At 38.0% G+C, this 20959-nt stretch overlaps 5 protein-coding genes across 5 annotated transcripts; all 5 read left to right on the top strand.

The window, feature by feature from the left end:
• The first annotated feature begins 578 nt into the window (after window positions 1-578).
• Window positions 579-7772, top strand: LOC114350405 (uncharacterized). Its single transcript, XM_028301198.1, has 3 exons — window positions 579-1329; window positions 5262-5458; window positions 7059-7772. The coding sequence occupies exons 1-3, from the start codon at window positions 579-581 to the stop codon at window positions 7770-7772; spliced, it is 1662 nt and encodes a 553-aa protein (XP_028156999.1).
• Window positions 7773-8123: 351 nt separating this feature from the next.
• LOC114350404 (ommochrome-binding protein-like) lies at window positions 8124-8957 on the top strand. The gene has a single exon (XM_028301197.1). The coding sequence runs from the start codon at window positions 8124-8126 to the stop codon at window positions 8955-8957; it is 834 nt and encodes a 277-aa protein (XP_028156998.1).
• Window positions 8958-11139: 2182 nt separating this feature from the next.
• LOC114350403 (ommochrome-binding protein-like) lies at window positions 11140-14539 on the top strand. The gene is made up of 3 exons (XM_028301196.1): window positions 11140-11339; window positions 11650-11746; window positions 13826-14539. The coding sequence occupies exons 1-3, from the start codon at window positions 11140-11142 to the stop codon at window positions 14537-14539; spliced, it is 1011 nt and encodes a 336-aa protein (XP_028156997.1).
• Window positions 14540-14882: 343 nt separating this feature from the next.
• Window positions 14883-15720, top strand: LOC114350402 (ommochrome-binding protein-like). Its single transcript, XM_028301195.1, has one exon. It carries the CDS (start codon window positions 14887-14889, stop codon window positions 15718-15720), a length of 834 nt encoding a protein of 277 aa, XP_028156996.1. The 5' UTR covers window positions 14883-14886.
• A 913-nt stretch (window positions 15721-16633) lies between these two features.
• LOC114350401 (ommochrome-binding protein-like) lies at window positions 16634-19872 on the top strand (the record flags this gene model as incomplete). Its single annotated transcript, XM_028301194.1, has 2 exons — window positions 16634-16650; window positions 19185-19872. Coding segments are annotated over exons 1-2 (705 nt in total), but the record flags the coding sequence as incomplete, so codon positions are not given.
• Between the last annotated feature and the right edge of the window lie 1087 nt (window positions 19873-20959).

Genomic DNA, 20959 nt, shown 5'->3' with positions numbered 1-20959 from the left:
CATAGATACAATTGCTTTCAAGCAATATTTGTAGCTACTAATTTTCCTTTACCATCACTTTGGGAAACGAATCATCTTGCTGAATTTAGAAGCTTCATATTATGTTGTCCAAAATTCATAATTCGTATTACGTTTTAAACTAATTTACTAAATTAGAGTCAAAACTGTCCGGCATATGGTTTTGGTTATTTTCACGTGAACACAAACCTGCATGCATTTCAGTCTTGCAATTTAAGCAAAACAGCTTGTTTATTTAAATACTTTGACACAGCCTAGATACATAAGTACGTCAAGTCTATTGGTGGTCGGAGGACATTGCAGAACTGCGCAGAGCCGCTATTGCCGCACAGCGGGAGTCTTCCAATCATCGACGAAGGCGGCGTCGCGATACTACACTAGATGATACCCTTTACGAGACCTACCGCCAGGCCAAGAAAGCCCTTAGAGTGGCCATCGCAAAAGCCAAAGTTCAGGCCCGGAAAGAGATGCTGGACTCACTAAACCGTGATCCGTGGGGACGACCATACCGCGTAGCGAGGGGCAAACTTCGACCATGGGCGCCTCCAGTGACGGAGACCATGGAGCCGGCGTTACTGGGCTCAGTTATCTCCACCCTGTTCCCATCTCGGGCGGAGCACACCCCACCAGCCATGAGGCCCCACCCAGTAGCCTCTACTGAAGCACCAGTACCCGTATCAGAGGGGGAGCTTGGCGCAGCCATATTACGGCTGCGTAGCAAAAACAAAGCACCTGGTCCGGACGGGATCCCCGGAAAAGCGTGGGTCGTCTCGTCTGTGGCACTTGGAGAACGCTTACGGCGCCTTTTCAGCGCCTGTCTAGAACAGGGCAAGTTTCCCATGGCACGTCAAGTCTATTGGTGGTCGGAGGACATTGCAGAACTGCGCAGAGCCGCTATTGCCGCACAGCGGGAGTCTTCCAATCATCGACGAAGGCGGCGTCGCGATACTACACTAGATGATACCCTTTACGAGACCTACCGCCAGGCCAAGAAAGCCCTTAGAGTGGCCATCGCAAAAGCCAAAGTTCAGGCCCGGAAAGAGATGCTGGACTCACTAAACCGTGATCCGTGGGGACGACCATACCGCGTAGCGAGGGGCAAACTTCGACCATGGGCGCCACCAGTGACGGAGACCATGGAGCCGGCGTTACTGGGCTCAGTTATCTCCACCCTGTTCCCATCTCGGGCGGAGCACACCCCACCAGCCATGAGGCCCCACCCAGTAGCCTCTACTGAAGCACCAGTACCCGTATCAGAGGGGGAGCTTGGCGCAGCCATATTACGGCTGCGTAGCAAAAACAAAGCACCTGGTCCGGACGGGATCCCCGGAAAAGCGTGGGTCGTCTCGTCTGTGGCACTTGGAGAACGCTTACGGCGCCTAAAAAAAAAAAAAAAAAAAAAAAAAAAAAAAAAAAAAAGATACATTATAAGTACATATCCATTTTATTTTTTGCCAATTTATGGACTACAAGGACTACAAGCTACTTATTTCACATCCCCAAGCAGGTTCTGGATTGGAACCCCCAAGGAAAACGCAAACGTGGTCACCCCAAACAAACTTGGAGGCGCACTGTAGCAGGCGAGGCGAAGAAGATCGGCAAGACTTGGAGCGAGATCAAACGCGAAGCTCAAGACCGAACGCGATGGAAGACTGTTGTGGACGCCCTCTGCCCCATGTAGGAGACATAAGTCAGTCAAGAAGTCAAGCTACTTAGTTCAATTTGGTAGCTTTTTAAAGAGATGGCGTGCAATCCTGTACAACTGATATCTGACTCAGACATTCTTGCAGTGTCTTTCTTTCTAATTTGAATAACTACTAAGTCAATTTTTTCCAAAATTGTGTACCCCAGGGACATTTTAGAGAAGTTAAAAAAACATTGCTGATCTTCTTTGCTTATGTCACTAAACCACTTTATGAAGCACAGAAATAACGTGGCAATTACACAACTTAGGTAATATGTGCTGGAGAGGTCTGTACATTGAAGTATACATTTTAGTTGCAAAACAACACTTATCACAACTGAATAAGGTTCAGTGTTTAGCTTAATGTGTCTTCCGTATCTAGTAGTAGAGGAATAATTTACGTTCTAGTTTGCTAGTGTAAAAGGAAAATATTTAACATGGATTTATTGCATTTGCTAATGCTATGTTGATGGTTAGAACTTCGGTCACATGTTTATCTGAAATGATAATTTTATAGTGAAACTGGCTTTTATCAGTAGCTTCGTTCGCGTTAATTTAGGATCAATACATACAAACTCAATTATAAATTATGTATTTCCATTATTTATTATTGTAAATGTATGTATTTAAATGCCAAACTTTCAGGGGTGGAATTTTAGAAAATATTAAAACTACTACTAATATTAACTTACTAGCGGCCGCCTGCGACTTCGTACGCGTGGATCCCGTTTTACCCCCTATCTATCTTACGCGGTATAAATTTTTTCAGACAAATGTTTTTTCCCGCTAACTCCAGTTCCCGTGGGAATGTTTCAATATCCTGTCGTAACTAAGCTTTAAGTTTACTAAGGTACCTGCATGCCAAATTTCAAGCGTCTCACTTTAATGCTGAGTTGCACCACCTACCTTTAACGGAAACTACAACGATAACCGGTGCTTTTTGTATGGAGTTTGACAGATTTTTGATGTTTGTCAAAGTTAAAGTAAGATGGTGGAACTCAGCTTAAGATCGTGACAAAACTATCTGGATTTCAAAAAACAATAAACATTCTACTCAAACAAAGATACAGTATCATTCTCTACCTCTTTGTCATTGATTTATTCATTGTTTAAAACAAACAAACACACGAGAGTTAGTTCAGTTGACAGTTTGTTTCTGCTCACAAACCAGTGTGTTGAAGGTTTTAAAAGTATAAAATGTCTACAGAAAAAAATAAGAAAAGTTGAGCACGAATCTTTTAAATTAACTGTATTTTTTACAAGTAAGTCGATTCTTTAATACAGGTTAAGAATGTGGTTAGTAAAATACGTGATTCTTTTTATCTTAAAAAGAGTTAACTGATATAACTACATGAATAAAGTAAATTTTAAAATTCGTATTAAGTTACTAAGTGGACCAACGATCTGTTGAAGGAAGTACTTGGATGCGGGCAGCATAGGACCAGTAATTGTGGAAATCTTTGGAAGGCCTTTGCCCAACGGTGGACGTCATTTGGTTGAACCAATGGACATTTTTACAAACTCTTTGTTCTCGTGGATCTATTAGATACCATTTTCTTCCTTTTATATCAATAGTTCATCTAAAACTAACTAAAACAATTACAATTTCATCCATTGACTTCAATTTGAAATCGAATAAACTGACTGATTTTTCATACCCAGTCTGGTTTACATTCGCCATTTTTTTTCATTTTCTATTCGTTGAATTCAAACCACTTGTATTCAAATATTTTATTTTATTTCTGGCTTTTATTTAACGCAATAAACTACGTCAATAAAACTTGTTATCACGATTTAAAACTCCCAAATCTAAAATACGATTTTCTAGTTCTGATTTTTCAATACCATTTGTTTTAACGCGAAAAATAAATCTTTTTTTGGGTCATACAATTTATCAGAGTACAAAAGAATAATTTACTGCTTTTAAAAACATTTCCATGTGAATAGTAATTTTAACGAGTCAGTAATAGAACTACTAACTCGTTTAACCCTGAATTTGGGAGCTGTACTCGTAGACAATAGATTTTTAGCTCAAAAGAGTTTCTACGTGAACTAAAATGATCTTAAATTTTGACTTAATCGTGAAGAGAGGAGAGTTGTTCGAATTGAAGTGGGAAGGAAGCAAAGTAGGTACTAACTTTAGTTATACGAGGTGTGTTCAAAAAGTAAGGTGGCTTTTCAAATTTCCCGGGCAACGTACTTTCGATTATCGATTTTTTTGTTTTGTTATGTTGGTACACTCTTCCCGAACATCTGTACCAAGTTTCAAGTGTATAGCATTTTTTGTTTGGTTATGAGAGGCGTAAAGGTTATAAGTGTTTTGCGTGTTCGGCGATTTTTTGCTATCGAAAAATATGAATCAAAGGATTTGCATCAAATTTTGTGTAAAAAATTTAAATTTAATGCTCCGAAACACTTGAAATGTTGACAGTGGCATACGGTGAAACTGTTCTGAGTAAAAAAAAATGTTTCAAACTCTTCCAAGATGGCCGGGAAGATGCCAATGACGAGCCTCGCTCTGGACGCCCAAGAACGTCAATAACTGATGAAAACGATCAAGCAGTGAAGAAAATTGTTTTGGAAAATCGTCGAATCACTATCAGAGAAGTTGCTGAGGATATCGGCATATCGCTTGGCTCGTGCCATTAATTTTTTTCTAACGTTTTGGAAAAACAATTCATGGCTTTTGCATCACGGTAATGCCCCTGCTCACTCATCTTTGCTTGTGAGAGATTTTTTGGCTAAAAACAACACCACAATCATGCCTCAGCCACCATATTCACCGGATTTGGCCCCATGTGAATTTTTCTTGTTCCCAAAATTAAAGAAACCTATGAAAGGACGGAGATTTGCAACGATTGAGGAGATAAAGACTGCATCGCTGGAAGAGCTAAAGGCTATACCGAAAAGTGCTTATGAGAAGTGCTTTGAGGATTGGAAAAACCGTTTACATAAGTGTATTGTATCTGAGGGGGATTACTTTGAAGGGGACAACATAAATATTGATAAATAAATAAATATTTTTTCTTAAAAATACAAAGTCACCTTACTTTTTGAACACACCTCGTATTTATTTAATTAATTAATAGGTAGGCTTTTGATCATTATCATAATCGTTCGTTCGTTTTAGCCGAATGACGTCCACTGCTGGGCAAAGGCCTCCATAAAGGATTTCCACAAAGACGGTCCTACGCCGCCCGCATCCAGGCACCTCCCGCGCCCTTCACCAGATCGTCGGTCTATCTAGTGAGTGGCCTGCTCACATTCCTTGTCCCTGTTTTCCGGCTCGTGGTCACCACTCGAGAACTTTTTCAGCTCTGCGAGCTATGTGCCCCGCCTACTGCCACTTGATTTTAGCGATTCTATTTATTTTTATTTATTTTATTTGGTGCACAAAACAGGGACACAACCACAACATACAAAGCGTCTAAAGCAGGTTACACAGCATAACTTGTTGCAGCTCCAATAACAAGTGCACACAACATACAAATCGAGTTAACAATATACTCTGCGGGCATTATCATAATGTCGTTCGTTAATCAACCACAATATCTTGCAGCCTCAATCATGGCGATCAGCTCATCAATACTGCTCATCCTGACGCTCTTCCACGGTCTCCAAGCTGAGAAGGTTGTCTGCGATGGCATCATCTTTAACCACGTGTATTTCGACAGGGAACTCCTCGTGAACAACCTCGGGAGACCATACAACCTGGTCATGCACAAGTTCTCGGGGCTTTTGTTTTTTAGCCACACGGTGAGTTTAGCTTTTTAGATGTAGAGTCATAGAAAACTTATTGCAGCCCAGAATTACTTGGGAATAAAATATTTTTGTGTTCATAATTTAACAGTTACGAGTGACCTTACGAATATAGGAGTTTAGAAGTTGATGTTCATCGAAAACTAAACTTTTCTGTCAGATGTGTTCCGAGAACTGTAAAACAATAAGTTATAGTTTACCTGAACTTTATAAAACTCATTTATTTTTGTAAATAACTACATCGTATTGCCTTGATCCTTTTTCCAACGACTGCATACTAAGTTCAAGACCGCCAGTGCTAGTCATAAGAAAGATTTATGGCGTAAAAAAGCTAATCTCTTTTGCTATTTTCTCGCTGCAATAAAATGCAGCTTGCGTTTTTAGGTGCATAAAACATTACATGTTATTCTGCGGTAGTAGAGTAGTGGTGGGATGTTTGGTTGTAACGGGACAGGGGCTGAAAGAATAGGGACGAATTTTTGTGGGACAATCAAAGTTTTTTGGTTGGATAATATATTTCAAAATCAATTTATTTTCTGAAAGATGGCAAAAAATAGTAAAGGATTCATTATAAGAATGAAAACGTAATGATTTCAAAGCCAAATACGAAAGTCAGACAATGTGTTAAAAACAAAGATAATGTTGAACACATTGAACAAATAAGTATAGAACATTTAATAATTGACAAACCTTTGAAAAAGATGCTGACAATAGTGACTGAGTTTCTTACGCTGCTTCTTCTCAGCACTGGTCCATTTATTGTCCTGAAGCAGTGGTAGGGTTAATACTGGGACGTGTAAAAGTGCTTTTTTTTAAGCCTATTTGCCGAAATAAATGAGTTTTTAAAATCACAAAAAACATTCATACAGCTCCTTATGTAAAGCTCTGAAATGTGCAAATTACAAAGACTGTGACGTCCTATACAATTTTTCCACAATTATAATGTCCCTATAAACTAGGTCAGTAACAGCACTTTCCTTCATACGATGATAAGAAGTCCGATTCCGTAGTACACGCTTTATTTATGACCTGGGCAATATATCATGTTGCAGCATTAGAAGTCAGGCAACATACAAGTACCTTTTATAATGTTTCTATTAATTACTGCCAGTTTCTAAGGATCTTTCTTTGTTAGCTTATTTTGCAGTGCTTAAAATTTTATAATGACGGGAAAAATTTATAAGCTAAGTTCCACGACACGTGAACCGACGAAATCATAAAGGTAGTAGGAAGGCGATGGACGCAGGCCGCTACCAGTCGATCAATATGAAAATAATTGGGAGAGGCCTATGTTCAGCAGTGGACGTCCTATGGCTGAAATGGTGATGATGATGATGATGAAGCTAATTTATGTCACGAGTGGGGTCACCACAATAGTCCAGCGGTGGCGGGGTTCAAACCCGCGTTCCTTGGAGCTCGAGTCGGCCAGTCCGGCACCTTTATCACTGGGCTTTTGTCGCCTTATAGTTTAAGATCTGTTTTTTTTAAACTGAAGCATAATCTCTGACCTCTGGGTTTACACAGATCTTAAGACTAACCGTTGCTTATTTTGTAACTGCATGACGTAATGTAAAATATCCCAATTTATATTTTCCAGGTGCAAAACGGGACCCACGCAGACTTCTTGATCACAACCTGCCACATCGATAAGCGTACTTGTTCCAACGTGAGCGGAGTTCCCGGAGGATATGCCATCGCTTACGACGCCGGCAACGACGACATATACTTAGGAGGCCACGACGGCATCTACAAGTATAACTTTCTCACCAAATCAGCGGATTTCTTCGCCGAAGAAGGCAAAAGCATTTGGGGTCTCTTCGTTAGAAGAAACTTCTATTACATCGAGTACCCAACGCAGAAACTTAGAGTGTACCAAGACGATGAGTTCTTGCCTGTAGCTGAAGCTATAAATATAGAAGTCGACCATTTCTTCATTTCAAAACACATGGATATTTATTTCTCTAACAGAACAGCTTTGTACAAAGTTGAAAAGCCGAAAAAAGAAGCTATAGTTTTAAGCGATGAAGTAGTGATTCGACAAATAGTTGAAGACAGCTATGGAGACACATATTTTTGTACGAGCGATGGCATATACATTGAAGATAAACCGTATCATAGAATAAAAAAAGTGGCGCACATAGTCCAAGCTTTTGGCCTGACTTTCGATGAGCATGATCAGATAGTGTATTCCGATCGAAATGCAATTTATAGATTAAAACCAAGTAAAGTTGGTCCGTTATGCTATGAGGTTTTAACTAACCCTGCTGAAAGAGAAGATTTGGAAAGAATTAAAGATACTCTTATTAGTTAAAATTAATGCAAAAGTAGCTATTAATAAGACTAAATAGAACTTTACACTTCATCCTCAACAAGGAAGTCGGACGATGTTTTTAAATCTAAACAATCGAATCAAAGACTCATCAAGCGCTCCTATTAATTGATGAAACACAATGACTACTGTTATTACATTGCGAACTGTTTGAACAAACACCATTGTTAACAAAGGTCCATGACTAACAATTATCTCATTGTTAAATCTGATATCATGGTAGAGGTAGCTCTCCGAAAATACAATCGAAAATTCATATCCAATTAATCCGTGGACCCTCCTCAGTTAATTGTAAAGTAAAAATATTTGCGATTGGATCAAATGTTCTCCCAAATGTTGGTCATGTTTGCCATATCGTATTCTGTGAAAAGTGTGCCAAAGAAGGCTTGCAATAGAGTTCGAATGAACAACACGTGGTACGAAAGAGAGATCATATTAACCAACATTGGTCGACCATACAATTTGAATGTGCACAAATCTTCAAACACACTGTTCTTCAGTTACTCGCTGCCAGATACTTACTCAGATGTGGATTTCCAACTGGCCTACATAGACTTAGATACAAGAGAAAGTGAAATCATCGCTGGGATTAGAGGTGGGTGTACTGTTGCTATAGATCAAGGTAACGACGAAATTTATTTGGGAGGAAGTGACGGCATCTACAAATACAATATGCTGACGAAGCTAGCCGACAATTACAAAGAAAAAGGAAGAAATATCTGGTCCTTATACTTCAGAGCAAATTTGTTTTACATCAGCTACCCAGATCAGAAGTTATACATTGATGTAGATGGAAAATTCATCAGAGTTAGTGAGTTCGAACACTTTGAAGTCGATAATTTTCACGTGATGCCGAATAATGACATCTATTTTGCTAACAAAAGTGGTTTATATTTCTTTGACAATTTAAAACTTACTATTGAAACTGTGAACGAACTGGTTACTGTTAGGCAAATAGTTGAAGATAACGATGGCCGCTTGTATGTTTGTACCAATTTCGGTATATTACTACGTGGTGGTAATGAGTTCACGAAAGTTTTGGATCTAAAAGGCATTTATGGTTTGGCCTTTGATAAAGACAATAACTTCATAATGTCAGACGAAAAGAATATTGTGAAACTAGTACACAGTGACGGAGGTTGTGTGAGTGATAATATATCTTGGTAAGTTTAGTTTTTTAATGCAATTTTAGTTTCATTAAATAATTTAATCGTTAGTATTGTTTCGTTTTATTTCATATTTCGCTATTCTTAACTAGCCCATTATTTCATACCAATATTTGACTCAACACAATTCTTACAAAACTGCCAATCATGATTGAATTTCCCATTAAAATTTATTCCAATCCCAATTATTCAATTTGAATGTTCCCCGTAACAATCCACTGATTAATTCCAATCTGGACGAAATCGCCTCCATGTTTTAAGCCCGCCGGAGGTACTGCAAGGCGATATTTTAAAATTTTAATCGCCGTTGCATGTTTCACATAATTGAAACGGGAGTTATCGAAATTGCTTGTTGAAACGCCGATCGCTCGCGACGGTTTTATCAAATTTAATTTTTTTCGCCTCCGGTTTATTGAGTGGTGCAGTAACGGTTTAATTGTGTGCCAGTGAAGTAAAAGGCTTTTTGTAGTTTAAAAATAAAAAGCTTCCTTTTTTAAATTCCTTTTTGTTTCATTTTAAGTTATATACAGCCAAAATAAAACGAGCTAGTTTCCGTGGAGTTCTAAGTAGTCGCATGAGACTACAGTTGCATTTGATTTCTATTGCTTCTCGATTCACTGGTACTTGAACTTGAGAAAAACGTTTTAGAAGTCTTTTTTCTTTTCATTTTTGTTACTGTCCTGAATTAAGACTCATTTTAGTCTCTCACGAGTGAGTAAGGCCCGCGAAAGTTGTAAGTGACAAAATAACATTGTGATAAAACATTGTCACCAGTTTACGTTGAATTTATTTTAGGTAACAGGTGCACTTTCTGTGGCACAATTTTCATTCCGTACTTCATTCTATCCACTAGTATAGTAAGAATTATTTGCCTGTGTCATATAAATTATACGCAAAAGGAACTGGTCCAGAAAATGCTGTCCAGAGACGGGTCTGCAAATGGTGCTATTACTCTGCCTCCACAAAACANGCATAAGATAGGTAATTCATTCTTGGGGAAATGTATTACCATATTTAACAAAATACCACACAACCTTGTCGAATTGCCAATAAACAAATTTAAGATACATATAAAAAATACCCTTATGTCCAAAGGGTACTACAAGGTTCGAGACTATATTGATGACAAGGATGCGTGGTCAGTTCAGTCTGCACATATTTGATGTACTTAAATTTGACTATTCTTACCGTTAGATAATTCCTGGCAATAAGTGGTGACTGAGTTTGTTCCGGCGTTTCTTCTCAGCACTTGCCATATGTTTGTCTCGAAGCGCTGGTAGGGCCCAAAAGATAAGGAGACATGTAAAGTGCCCCATAAGGGCTACCTTTTTCTTTTTTTATTATTTTCTATTGACGTTCATAAGTGCCACTTGTGGTCTAAACTGAATAAATATTTTTTGATTTTTTTTTGATTTTGATTTTTGAACCGATTTTGTTGAAATTTGGCATAGAGATAGTTTGAGTCCCGGGAAAGGACATAGGATAGTTTTTATCCCGGTTTTTGAAATAAGGACGCGCGCGATAAAGTTTTTCTGTGACAGACAAAATTACACGCGGGCGAAGCCGCGGGCGGAATGCTAGTTTCTTATACATTAGAGCTTTTGACATAGATACAATTGCTTTCAAGCAATATTTGTAGCTACTAATTTTCCTTTACCATCACTTTGGGAAACGAATCATCTTGCTGAATTTAGAAGCTTCATATTATGTTGTCCAAAATTCATAATTCGTATTACGTTTTAAACTAATTTACTAAATTAGAGTCAAAACTGTCCGGCATATGGTTTTGGTTATTTTCACGTGAACACAAACCTGCATGCATTTCAGTCTTGCAATTTAAGCAAAACAGCTTGTTTATTTAAATACTTTGACACAGCCTAGATACATAAGTACGTCAAGTCTATTGGTGGTCGGAGGACATTGCAGAACTGCGCAGAGCCGCTATTGCCGCACAGCGGGAGTCTTCCAATCATCGACGAAGGCGGCGTCGCGATACTACACTAGATGATACCCTTTACGAGACCTACCGCCAGGCCAAGAAAGCCCTTAGAGTGGCCATCGCAAAAGCCAAAGTTCAGGCCCGGAAAGAGATGCTGGACTCACTAAACCGTGATCCGTGGGGACGACCATACCGCGTAGCGAGGGGCAAACTTCGACCATGGGCGCCTCCAGTGACGGAGACCATGGAGCCGGCGTTACTGGGCTCAGTTATCTCCACCCTGTTCCCATCTCGGGCGGAGCACACCCCACCAGCCATGAGGCCCCACCCAGTAGCCTCTACTGAAGCACCAGTACCCGTATCAGAGGGGGAGCTTGGCGCAGCCATATTACGGCTGCGTAGCAAAAACAAAGCACCTGGTCCGGACGGGATCCCCGGAAAAGCGTGGGTCGTCTCGTCTGTGGCACTTGGAGAACGCTTACGGCGCCTTTTCAGCGCCTGTCTAGAACAGGGCAAGTTTCCCATGGCTTGGAAGATCGGCAGACTAGTTCTCCTGCCTAAAGCGGGACGGCCAGCTGATTCGCCATCGGGATATAGACCTATAGTGCTATTAGACGAGGGTGGGAAGCTCTTGGAGCGTGTCATCCAATCGCGTCTCGTCCGGCACCTTGACAATGTGGGGCCCAATCTCTCGCCGCAACAATTTGGATTCCGTGCAGAGCGTTCCACCATTAACGCCATTCTTCGGGTGAAGGAGATTGCAGAGAAGCAAATTGCCCGCGGCGGAGTGNGGGAGACCGTACAACCTTGTCATGCACAAGTTCTCGGGGCTTTTGTTTTTTAGCCACACGGTGAGTTTAACTTTTTAAATGTAGAGTCATAGAAAACTTATTGCAGCCCAGAATTACTTGGGAATAAAATATTTTTGTGTTCATAATTTAACAGTTACGAGTGACCTTACGAATATGGGAGTTTAGAAGTTGATGATCATCGAAAACTAAACTTTTCTGTCAGATGTGTTCCGAGAACTGAAAACAATAAGTTATAGTTTACCTGAACTTTATAAAACTCATAAAGCTCATTTATTTTTGTAAAAACTATAATATCGAATTGCCTTGATCCTTTTTATAACGACTGCATACTAAGTTCAAGACCGCCAGCGCTAGTCATAAGAAAGATTTATGACGTAAAAAAGCTAATCTGTTTTGCTATTTTCTCGCTGCAATAAAATGCAGCTTGCGTTTTTACGTGCATTAAACATTACATGTTATTCTGTGGTAGTAGTGTAGTGGTGTGATGTTTGGTTGGAACGGGACAGGGGCTGAAAGAATAGGGACGAATTTTTGTGGGACGATTGGCGTTTTTTGGTTGGATAAAATATTTCAAAATCAATTTATTAACTGAAAGATGGTAAGAAATAGTATAGGATATTTATTAAGGAAATCATACATAAGGATGGATAATTAAATTAATAAGAATCAAAATGTAATGATAATATCAAAGGCAAACACGAAAGTTAACAGACATTGTGTTAAAACACAACGATAATGTTGAACGACAAGTATTGAACATTTTAATAACAATTAACCAAAAGTCGCAAAAAAAATTTCATACACCTCCAAGATGTACAGCTCTGGAATGTGCAATAAAGACCGTGACGTACTACACCACTACATTTTTATCACCGTTTTTTCTACAATAGGGATGATGACTGGGTAATGAAATCGAAATACTATTTAGTCCGTCAGATAATTAGAAAATATTAGACTCGTATTTTTTAATTTTTTCCATAATCGAATAATTACAGTAATATATTGAGTTGAAATGTCGCGTGACGTCACTTTTGAGTAAAAATTCTACTCAAGCGTGACGTATCGCGCTATTTCAACTCGATGTAGCACTGTTATTTTTAATTATGAAAGAAAATAAAAAATATGAGTCTAATATTTTCTAATTATCTGTCTGACGGACAAATAATTGAAATTTTGTCATCTTGACTTACTTGACTTATGGTCCTATGTCCCCTAGATGGGGCAGAGGGCGTCTACAACAGTCCTCCATCGCGTTCGGTCTTGAACTATGTGTTTGATCTCGCTCCAAGTCTTGCCGATCTTCTTCGCCTCGTCTGCCACAGTACGCCGCCAAGTTTGCTTGGGGCGACCACGTTTGCGTTTTCCTTGGGGGTTCCAATCCAGAGCCTGCTTGGGGATGTGATCGGGATCCCTTCGGAGAGTGTGGCCAATCCAGTTCAATTTTGTCATCTAGCCTATTATAATGTCCCACTTAAACTAGGTCAGTAACAGCACTGTTCCTCACACGGTGATAAGAAGTCCGATTCCGTAGTACACGCTTTATTTATGACCTGGGCAATATATCATGTTGCAGCATTAGAAGTCAGGCAACATACGAGTACCTTTTATAATGTTTCTATTAATTACTGCCAGTTTCTAAGGATCTTTCTTTGTTAGCTTATTTTGCAGTGCTTAAAATTTTATAATGACGGGAAAAAATTATAAGCTAAGTTCCACGACACGTGAACCGACGACATCATAAAGGTAGCAAGAGGGCGCTGGACGCAGGCCGCCGCTACCAGTCGATTAATATGAAAATCGTTGGGGTAGGCCTATGTTCAGCAGTGGACGTCCTATGGCTGAAATGGTGATGATAATGATGATGAAGCTAATTTGTGTTACGAGTGGTCCACCATAATAGTCCAGCGGTGCCGGGGTTCAAACCCGCGTTCCTTGGAGCTCGAGTTGGCCAGTCCGGCACCTTCACCACTGGGCTTTTGTCGCCTTATAGTTTAAGTTCTGTTTTTTAAATTGAAGCATAATCTCTGAACTCTGGGGTCACACAGATCTTAGGACTAACCGTTGCTTAATTTGTAACTACATGACGTAATGTAAAATATCCCAATTTATATTTTCCAGGTGCAAAACGGGACCCACGCAGACTTCCTGATCACAACCTGCCACATCGATAAGCGTACTTGTTCTAACGTAAGCGGAGTTCCCGGAGGATATGCCATCGCCTACGACGCCGGCAACGACGACATATACTTAGGAGGCCACGACGGCATCTACAAGTATAACTTCCTCACCAAATCAGCGGACTTTTTCGCCGAAGAAGGCAAAAGCATATGGGGATTATTCGTCAGAAGAAACTTCTATTACATCGAGTACCCAACGCAGAAACTTAGAGTGTACCAAGACGATGAATTTTTGCCTGTAGCTGAAGCTATCAATATAGAAGTCGACCACTTCTTTATTTCTAAACACATGGATATTTATTTCTCTAACAGAACAGCTTTGTACAAAGTTGAAAAGCCGAAAAAAGAAGCTATAGTTTTAAGCGATGAAGTAGTGATTCGACAAATAGTTGAAGATAGCTATGGAGACACATATTTTTGTACCAGCGATGGCATATACATTGAAGATAAACCGTACCATAGAATCAAAAAAGTGGCGCACATAGTCCAAGCTTTTGGCCTGACTTTCGATGAACATGATCAGATAGTGTATTCCGATCGAAATGCAATTTATAGATTAAAACCAAGTAAAGTTGGTCCGTTATGTTATGAGGTTTTAACTAACCCTGCTGAAAGAGAAGATTTGGAAAGAATTAAAGATACTCTTATTAGTTAAAATTAATGCAAAATTAGCTATTAATAAGATTAGAACTTTATACGCCATTCTCAACAAGGAAGTCAGATGATGTTTTTAAATCTAAACAATCGAATCAAAGACTCATCAAGCGCTCCTATTAATTGATGAAACACAATGACTACTGTTATTACATTGCGAACTGTTTGAACAAACACCATTGTTAACAAAGGTCCATGACTAACAATTATCTCATTGTTAAATCTGATATCATGGTAGAGGCAGCTCTCCGAAAATACAATCGAAAATTCATATCCAATTAATCCGTGGACCCTCCTCAGTTAATTGTAAAGTAAAAATATTTGTGATTGGATCAAATGTTCTCTCAAATGTTGGTCATGTTTGCGATATCATATTCAGTGAAAAGTGTGCCAAAGAAGGCTTGCAATAGAGTTCGAATGAACAACACTTGGTATGAAAGAGAGATCATATTAACCAACATTGGACGACCATACAATTTGAATGTGCACAAATCTTCAAACACACTGTTCTTCAGTTACTCGCTGCCAGATACTTACTCAGATGTGGATTTCCAACTGGCCTACATAGACTTAGATACAAGAGAAAGTGAAATCATCGCTGGGATTAGAGGTGGGTGTACCGTTGCTATAGATCAAGGTAACGACGAAATTTATTTGGGAGGAAGTGACGGCATCTACAAATACAATATGCTGACGAAGCTAGCCGACAATTACAAAGAAAAAGGAAGAAATATCTGGTCCTTATACTTCAGAGCAAATTTGTTTTACATCAGCTACCCAGATCAGAAGTTATACATTGATGTAGATGGAAAATTCATCAGAGTTAGTGAGTTCGAACACTTTGAAGTCGATAATTTTCACGTGATGCCGAATAATGACATCTATTTTGCTAACAAAAGTGGTTTATATTTCTTTGACAATTTAAAACTTACTATTGAAACTGTGAACGAACTGGTTACTGTTAGGCAAATAGTTGAAGATAACGATGGCCGCTTGTATGTTTGTACCAATTTCGGTATATTACTACGTGGTGGTAATGAGTTCACGAAAGTTTTGGATCTAAAAGGCATTTATGGTTTGGCCTTTGATAAAGACAATAACTTCATAATGTCAGACGAAAAGAATATTGTGAAACTAGTACACAGTGACGGAGGTTGTGTGAGTGATAATATATCTTGGTAAGTTTAGTTTTTTAATGCAATTTTAGTTTCATTAAATAATTTAATCGTTAGTATTGTTTCGTTTTATTTCATATTTCGCTATTCTTAACTAGCCCATTATTTCATACCAATATTTGACTCAACACAATTCTTACAAAACTGCCAATCATGATTGAATTTCCCATTAAAATTTATTCCAATCCCAATTATTCAATTTGAATGTTCCCCGTAACAATCCACTGATTAATTCCAATCTGGACGAAATCGCCTCCATGTTTTAAGCCCGCCGGAGGTACTGCAAGGCGATATTTTAAAATTTTAATCGCCGTTGCATGTTTCACATAATTGAAACGGGAGTTATCGAAATTGCTTGTTGAAACGCCGATCGCTCGCGACGGTTTTATCAAATTTAATTTTTTTCGCCTCCGGTTTATTGAGTGGTGCAGTAACGGTTTAATTGTGTGCCAGTGAAGTAAAAGGCTTTTTGTAGTTTAAAAATAAAAAGCTTCCTTTTTTAAATTCCTTTTTGTTTCATTTTAAGTTATATACAGCCAAAATAAAACGAGCTAGTTTCCGTGGAGTTCTAAGTAGTCGCATGAGACTACAGTTGCATTTGATTTCTATTGCTTCTCGATTCACTGGTACTTGAACTTGAGAAAAACGTTTTAGAAGTCTTTTTTCTTTTCATTTTTGTTACTGTCCTGAATTAAGACTCATTTTAGTCTCTCACGAGTGAGTAAGGCCCGCGAAAGTTGTAAGTGACAAAATAACATTGTGATAAAACATTGTCACCAGTTTACGTTGAATTTATTTTAGGTAACAGGTGCACTTTCTGTGGCACAATTTTCATTCCGTACTTCATTCTATCCACTAGTATAGTAAGAATTATTTGCCTGTGTCATATAAATTATACGCAAAAGGAACTGGTCCAGAAAATGCTGTCCAGAGACGGGTCTGCAAATGGTGCTATTACTCTGCCTCCACAAAACACTGTATTTGGAAGGCAGATGTTATTATCAGATGCCCTGAACAAACGGAAAATGCAAATGGTGGCAAAAAAACGCATTTACAATGTTTACAGAGAATTCGACTGATCGAGCGAAAAAAAATCTGAGTGGATACTTACTAGGAATTTTCTGGATGTAAAATGTTATCAAAATCTTTAAAATCTTCTGTCTATAATGTAAAATGAATAATAGAAGCTTGATTCTTAAATATATTTTAGTGTCACAAAAATGGGATGTCCAAATTAATGCACAATGTAATTTCGGCTTCTATGATTTTATGAGACGTGAAATATGTAGGAGGTATTTCTTTTTTATGGGACAGGAGGCAAACGAGCAGACAGATAACTTGTTGAAGATCAATGATGAATGACCTGATGGTATGAAGTGCAGACGACATTGCATCAAAATAAACACTGGGGTATTTATGTAGTTAATTTTGTTAATTGATAGTGTAATGTACTGTCCAATACACAGAGCTCATTGATAGATTTGCAGTACTTGACTCGTACTTGGCCAGTTTTTAAAATGTCGTCTGAATCACAAAATGTAGACAAAAAATATATCTTCATTGAGCATTCACGTACACAACCATCAATTAATTCCGCTCAATTATTTCAATATCAACAAATACTCGAATTCCCTCTTATTTTACTTCACAAACGAATACTCGATTATGTACTTGCAAACCTACAAGCGTGCTGCGACTGTATAAAATTTCGGGGACTGGAACAGGATGGGTTCAGACTGGATTAAATTAACAATTGCAGATGGCCACTAGATCACACAACTGTATGNAAAAAAAATAAAACCGACTTCAAATGCGTGAACACAAAAAAAAACTAAAAATTAAAAATATTGCGTATAAAAAAGTTCATCCCCAATTTTCCACCCTTGGGGGTGAAATATTTTCTTCAAATTCGCATGAAACCACCCTTTTGATAATACCTATTCAACAAAAAAATAATCAGTCAAATTGATTTATAATCGGCGGAGATATTGCGTATAAAAAAGTTCATCCCCAATTTTCCACCCTTGGGGGTTGTTTTCTATTATTAAATTTAAATGGGACCACCCACCACCTATACGCCGAAAAAAGATTTGTTCAAATCGGTTCATAATTGGCGGAGTTATCGCGTAACAAACATAGAAAAAAAAAAAAACACGGGTCGAATTGAGAACCTCCTCCTTTTTTGAAGTCGGTTGAAAATATAAAATACATTTTTCTAGCAAATAATAATATCTGTAACAATACAGACATTACATTTTAGACATAGCTATGTATACTTTTTTATTTATATCCCAAAAATATAATATCAGAAAAATACTTGTGTATATATGCTGTTAAGATACCTAGCAGTTGTCAGATTTCCTAATATCCAGCTGGTTTAGGAATACAACTTTATGAAATTAATTTAAGTCAGAAAATATCATCTTGATAAAAATTATCGTATTACGATAAAGCTTTCAATATCTTAGGTATATAATTTGATGTCTATAGATATAATGTGTATCATATATTTAAAGGTGAGTATAGATTAGAGCATTTACCTGTAACAGAACAACGAGCCACTCTTATGATAGTGTATCACCCTTTTACGAACCAAACGTTGTATATTTTACCTGTATTGTACCATTCGTAAGAATGTTACATTACATAGAAATGCTCTAGTTTATACTCACCCTAAGGCAGCGATTACGGAACCACTCTTCTCCCGTTCAACTCTAATTTTCTCATCGTTTTAGTTTCGTGTACACGGTGTCGGTTTTTCGAGTGACACAACACAAATGCCTCTTTTTTCCGAGCCAAATGGATTTTTTCGAACAAACCCTACGGAATATGAGTCAGAAAGCGTTTTTCTAGTGGCCAGTGTTGGTCAGCACTGGCCTGTAACCAAATTGAGTTTGACAGTTGAATTCTAAAAGTAATTCGACAAATGAAAACAGATGAAACAAAACACTGATGATTATTTTAAAAAGTTCTTTAACGTTTTTTTGCAATTAAAATTATAAACTCGTGTTTTAGTACAAAATACAACTTACCATGGTACTGCTGATATTGACAATAATGGGTTAAGTACATACCTGAAACAAATAACAAATATGATTAATTAATTTATTCATTGATATTAGGGAAACAAACAATTTTGATATACGGACAAATAATCACACAAAAAATAGGACAAAAATCAGCAAAGTTTCCTCAGTTAAAATGAATCCCATCAAAAACAATACTTGTCAAAAAAACCAAGTCTCGCAACTCAGTTGTTCTACGGTAAAAAGTTGTGAGATCCATGTAATACCAAGTCCAGGCCAGGAAATCTTTAACGTTTTACATAAATTATTGACTTGGCCATCGCACTAAATAATTTAATTTACACGTGTTTTCATGCGATGGCCAAGTCAATATATTTATGTAAAACGTTAAAGATTTCCTGGCCTGGACTTGGTATTACATGGATCTCACAACTTTTTACCGTAGAACAACTGAGTTGCGACACAAATCTTCAAACACACTGTTCTTCAGTTACTCGCTGCCAGATACTTACTCAGATGTGGATTTCCAACTGGCCTACATAGACTTAGATACAAGAGAAAGTGAAATCATCGCTGGGATTAGAGGTGGGTGTACCGTTGCTATAGATCAAGGTAACGACGAAATTTATTTGGGAGGAAGTGACGGCATCTACAAATACAATATGCTGACGAAGCTAGCCGACAATTACAAAGAAAAAGGAAGAAATATCTGGTCCTTATACTTCAGAGCAAATTTGTTTTACATCAGCTACCCAGATCAGAAGTTATACATTGATGTAGATGGAAAATTCATCAGAGTTAGTGAGTTCGAACACTTTGAAGTCGATAATTTTCACGTGATGCCGAATAATGACATCTATTTTGCTAACAAAAGTGGTTTATATTTCTTTGACAATTTAAAACTTACTATTGAAACTGTGAACGAACTGGTTACTGTTAGGCAAATAGTTGAAGATAACGATGGCCGCTTGTATGTTTGTACCAATTTCGGTATATTACTACGTGGTGGTAATGAGTTCACGAAAGTTTTGGATCTAAAAGGCATTTATGGTTTGGCCTTTGATAAAGACAATAACTTCATAATGTCAGACGAAAAGAATATTGTGAAACTAGTACACAGTGACGGAGGTTGTGTGAGTGATAATATATCTTGGTAAGTTTAGTTTTTTAATGCAATTTTAGTTTCATTAAATAATTTAATCGTTAGTATTGTTTCGTTTTATTTCATATTTCGCTATTCTTAACTAGCCCATTATTTCATACCAATATTTGACTCAACACAATTCTTACAAAACTGCCAATCATGATTGAATTTCCCATTAAAATTTATTCCAATCCCAATTATTCAATTTGAATGTTCCCCGTAACAATCCACTGATTAATTCCAATCTGGACGAAATCGCCTCCATGTTTTAAGCCCGCCGGAGGTACTGCAAGGCGATATTTTAAAATTTTAATCGCCGTTGCATGTTTCACATAATTGAAACGGGAGTTATCGAAATTGCTTGTTGAAACGCCGATCGCTCGCGACGGTTTTATCAAATTTAATTTTTTTCGCCTCCGGTTTATTGAGTGGTGCAGTAACGGTTTAATTGTGTGCCAGTGAAGTAAAAGGCTTTTTGTAGTTTAAAAATAAAAAGCTTCCTTTTTTAAATTCCTTTTTGTTTCATTTTAAGTTATATACAGCCAAAATAAAACGAGCTAGTTTCCGTGGAGTTCTAAGTAGTCGCATGAGACTACAGTTGCATTTGATTTCTATTGCTTCTCGATTCACTGGTACTTGAACTTGAGAAAAACGTTTTAGAAGTCTTTTTTCTTTTCATTTTTGTTACTGTCCTGAATTAAGACTCATTTTAGTCTCTCACGAGTGAGTAAGGCCCGCGAAAGTTGTAAGTGACAAAATAACATTGTGATAAAACATTGTCACCAGTTTACGTTGAATTTATTTTAGGTAACAGGTGCACTTTCTGTGGCACAATTTTCATTCCGTACTTCATTCTATCCACTAGTATAGTAAGAATTATTTGCCTGTGTCATATAAATTATACGCAAAAGGAACTGGTCCAGAAAATGCTGTCCAGAGACGGGTCTGCAAATGGTGCTATTACTCTGCCTCCACAAAACACTGTATTTGGAAGGCAGATGTTATTATCAGATGCCCTGAACAAACGGAAAATGCAAATGGTGGCAAAAAAACGCATTTACAATGTTTACAGAGAA

The sequence above is a fragment of the Ostrinia furnacalis genome, unplaced genomic scaffold (genome assembly GCF_004193835.3).
Source record: "Ostrinia furnacalis isolate ACB-3 unplaced genomic scaffold, ASM419383v2 OfSCF0885, whole genome shotgun sequence".
Classification (NCBI taxonomy): Eukaryota; Metazoa; Arthropoda; class Insecta; order Lepidoptera; family Crambidae; genus Ostrinia; species Ostrinia furnacalis.
Note: the sequence above shows the minus strand (reverse complement) of the source record. Positions and strands in the feature narration are given on the sequence as shown.

Bases quoted from the DNA above. Each gene is read 5' to 3' on its own strand.
- LOC114350405 (XM_028301198.1), top strand. From the start codon at position 579: ATGGAGCCGGCGTTACTGGGCTCAGTTATCTCCACCCTGTTCCCATCT. The intron at 1,330-5,261 runs GTCCGGACGGGA...AATATCTTGCAG, and splicing joins TAGCAAAAACAAAGCACCTG to CCTCAATCATGGCGATCAGC. The intron at 5,459-7,058 runs GTGAGTTTAGCT...TATATTTTCCAG, and splicing joins TTTTGTTTTTTAGCCACACG to GTGCAAAACGGGACCCACGC.
- LOC114350404 (XM_028301197.1), top strand. From the start codon at position 8,124: ATGTTGGTCATGTTTGCCATATCGTATTCTGTGAAAAGTGTGCCAAAG.
- LOC114350402 (XM_028301195.1), top strand. From the start codon at position 14,887: ATGTTGGTCATGTTTGCGATATCATATTCAGTGAAAAGTGTGCCAAAG.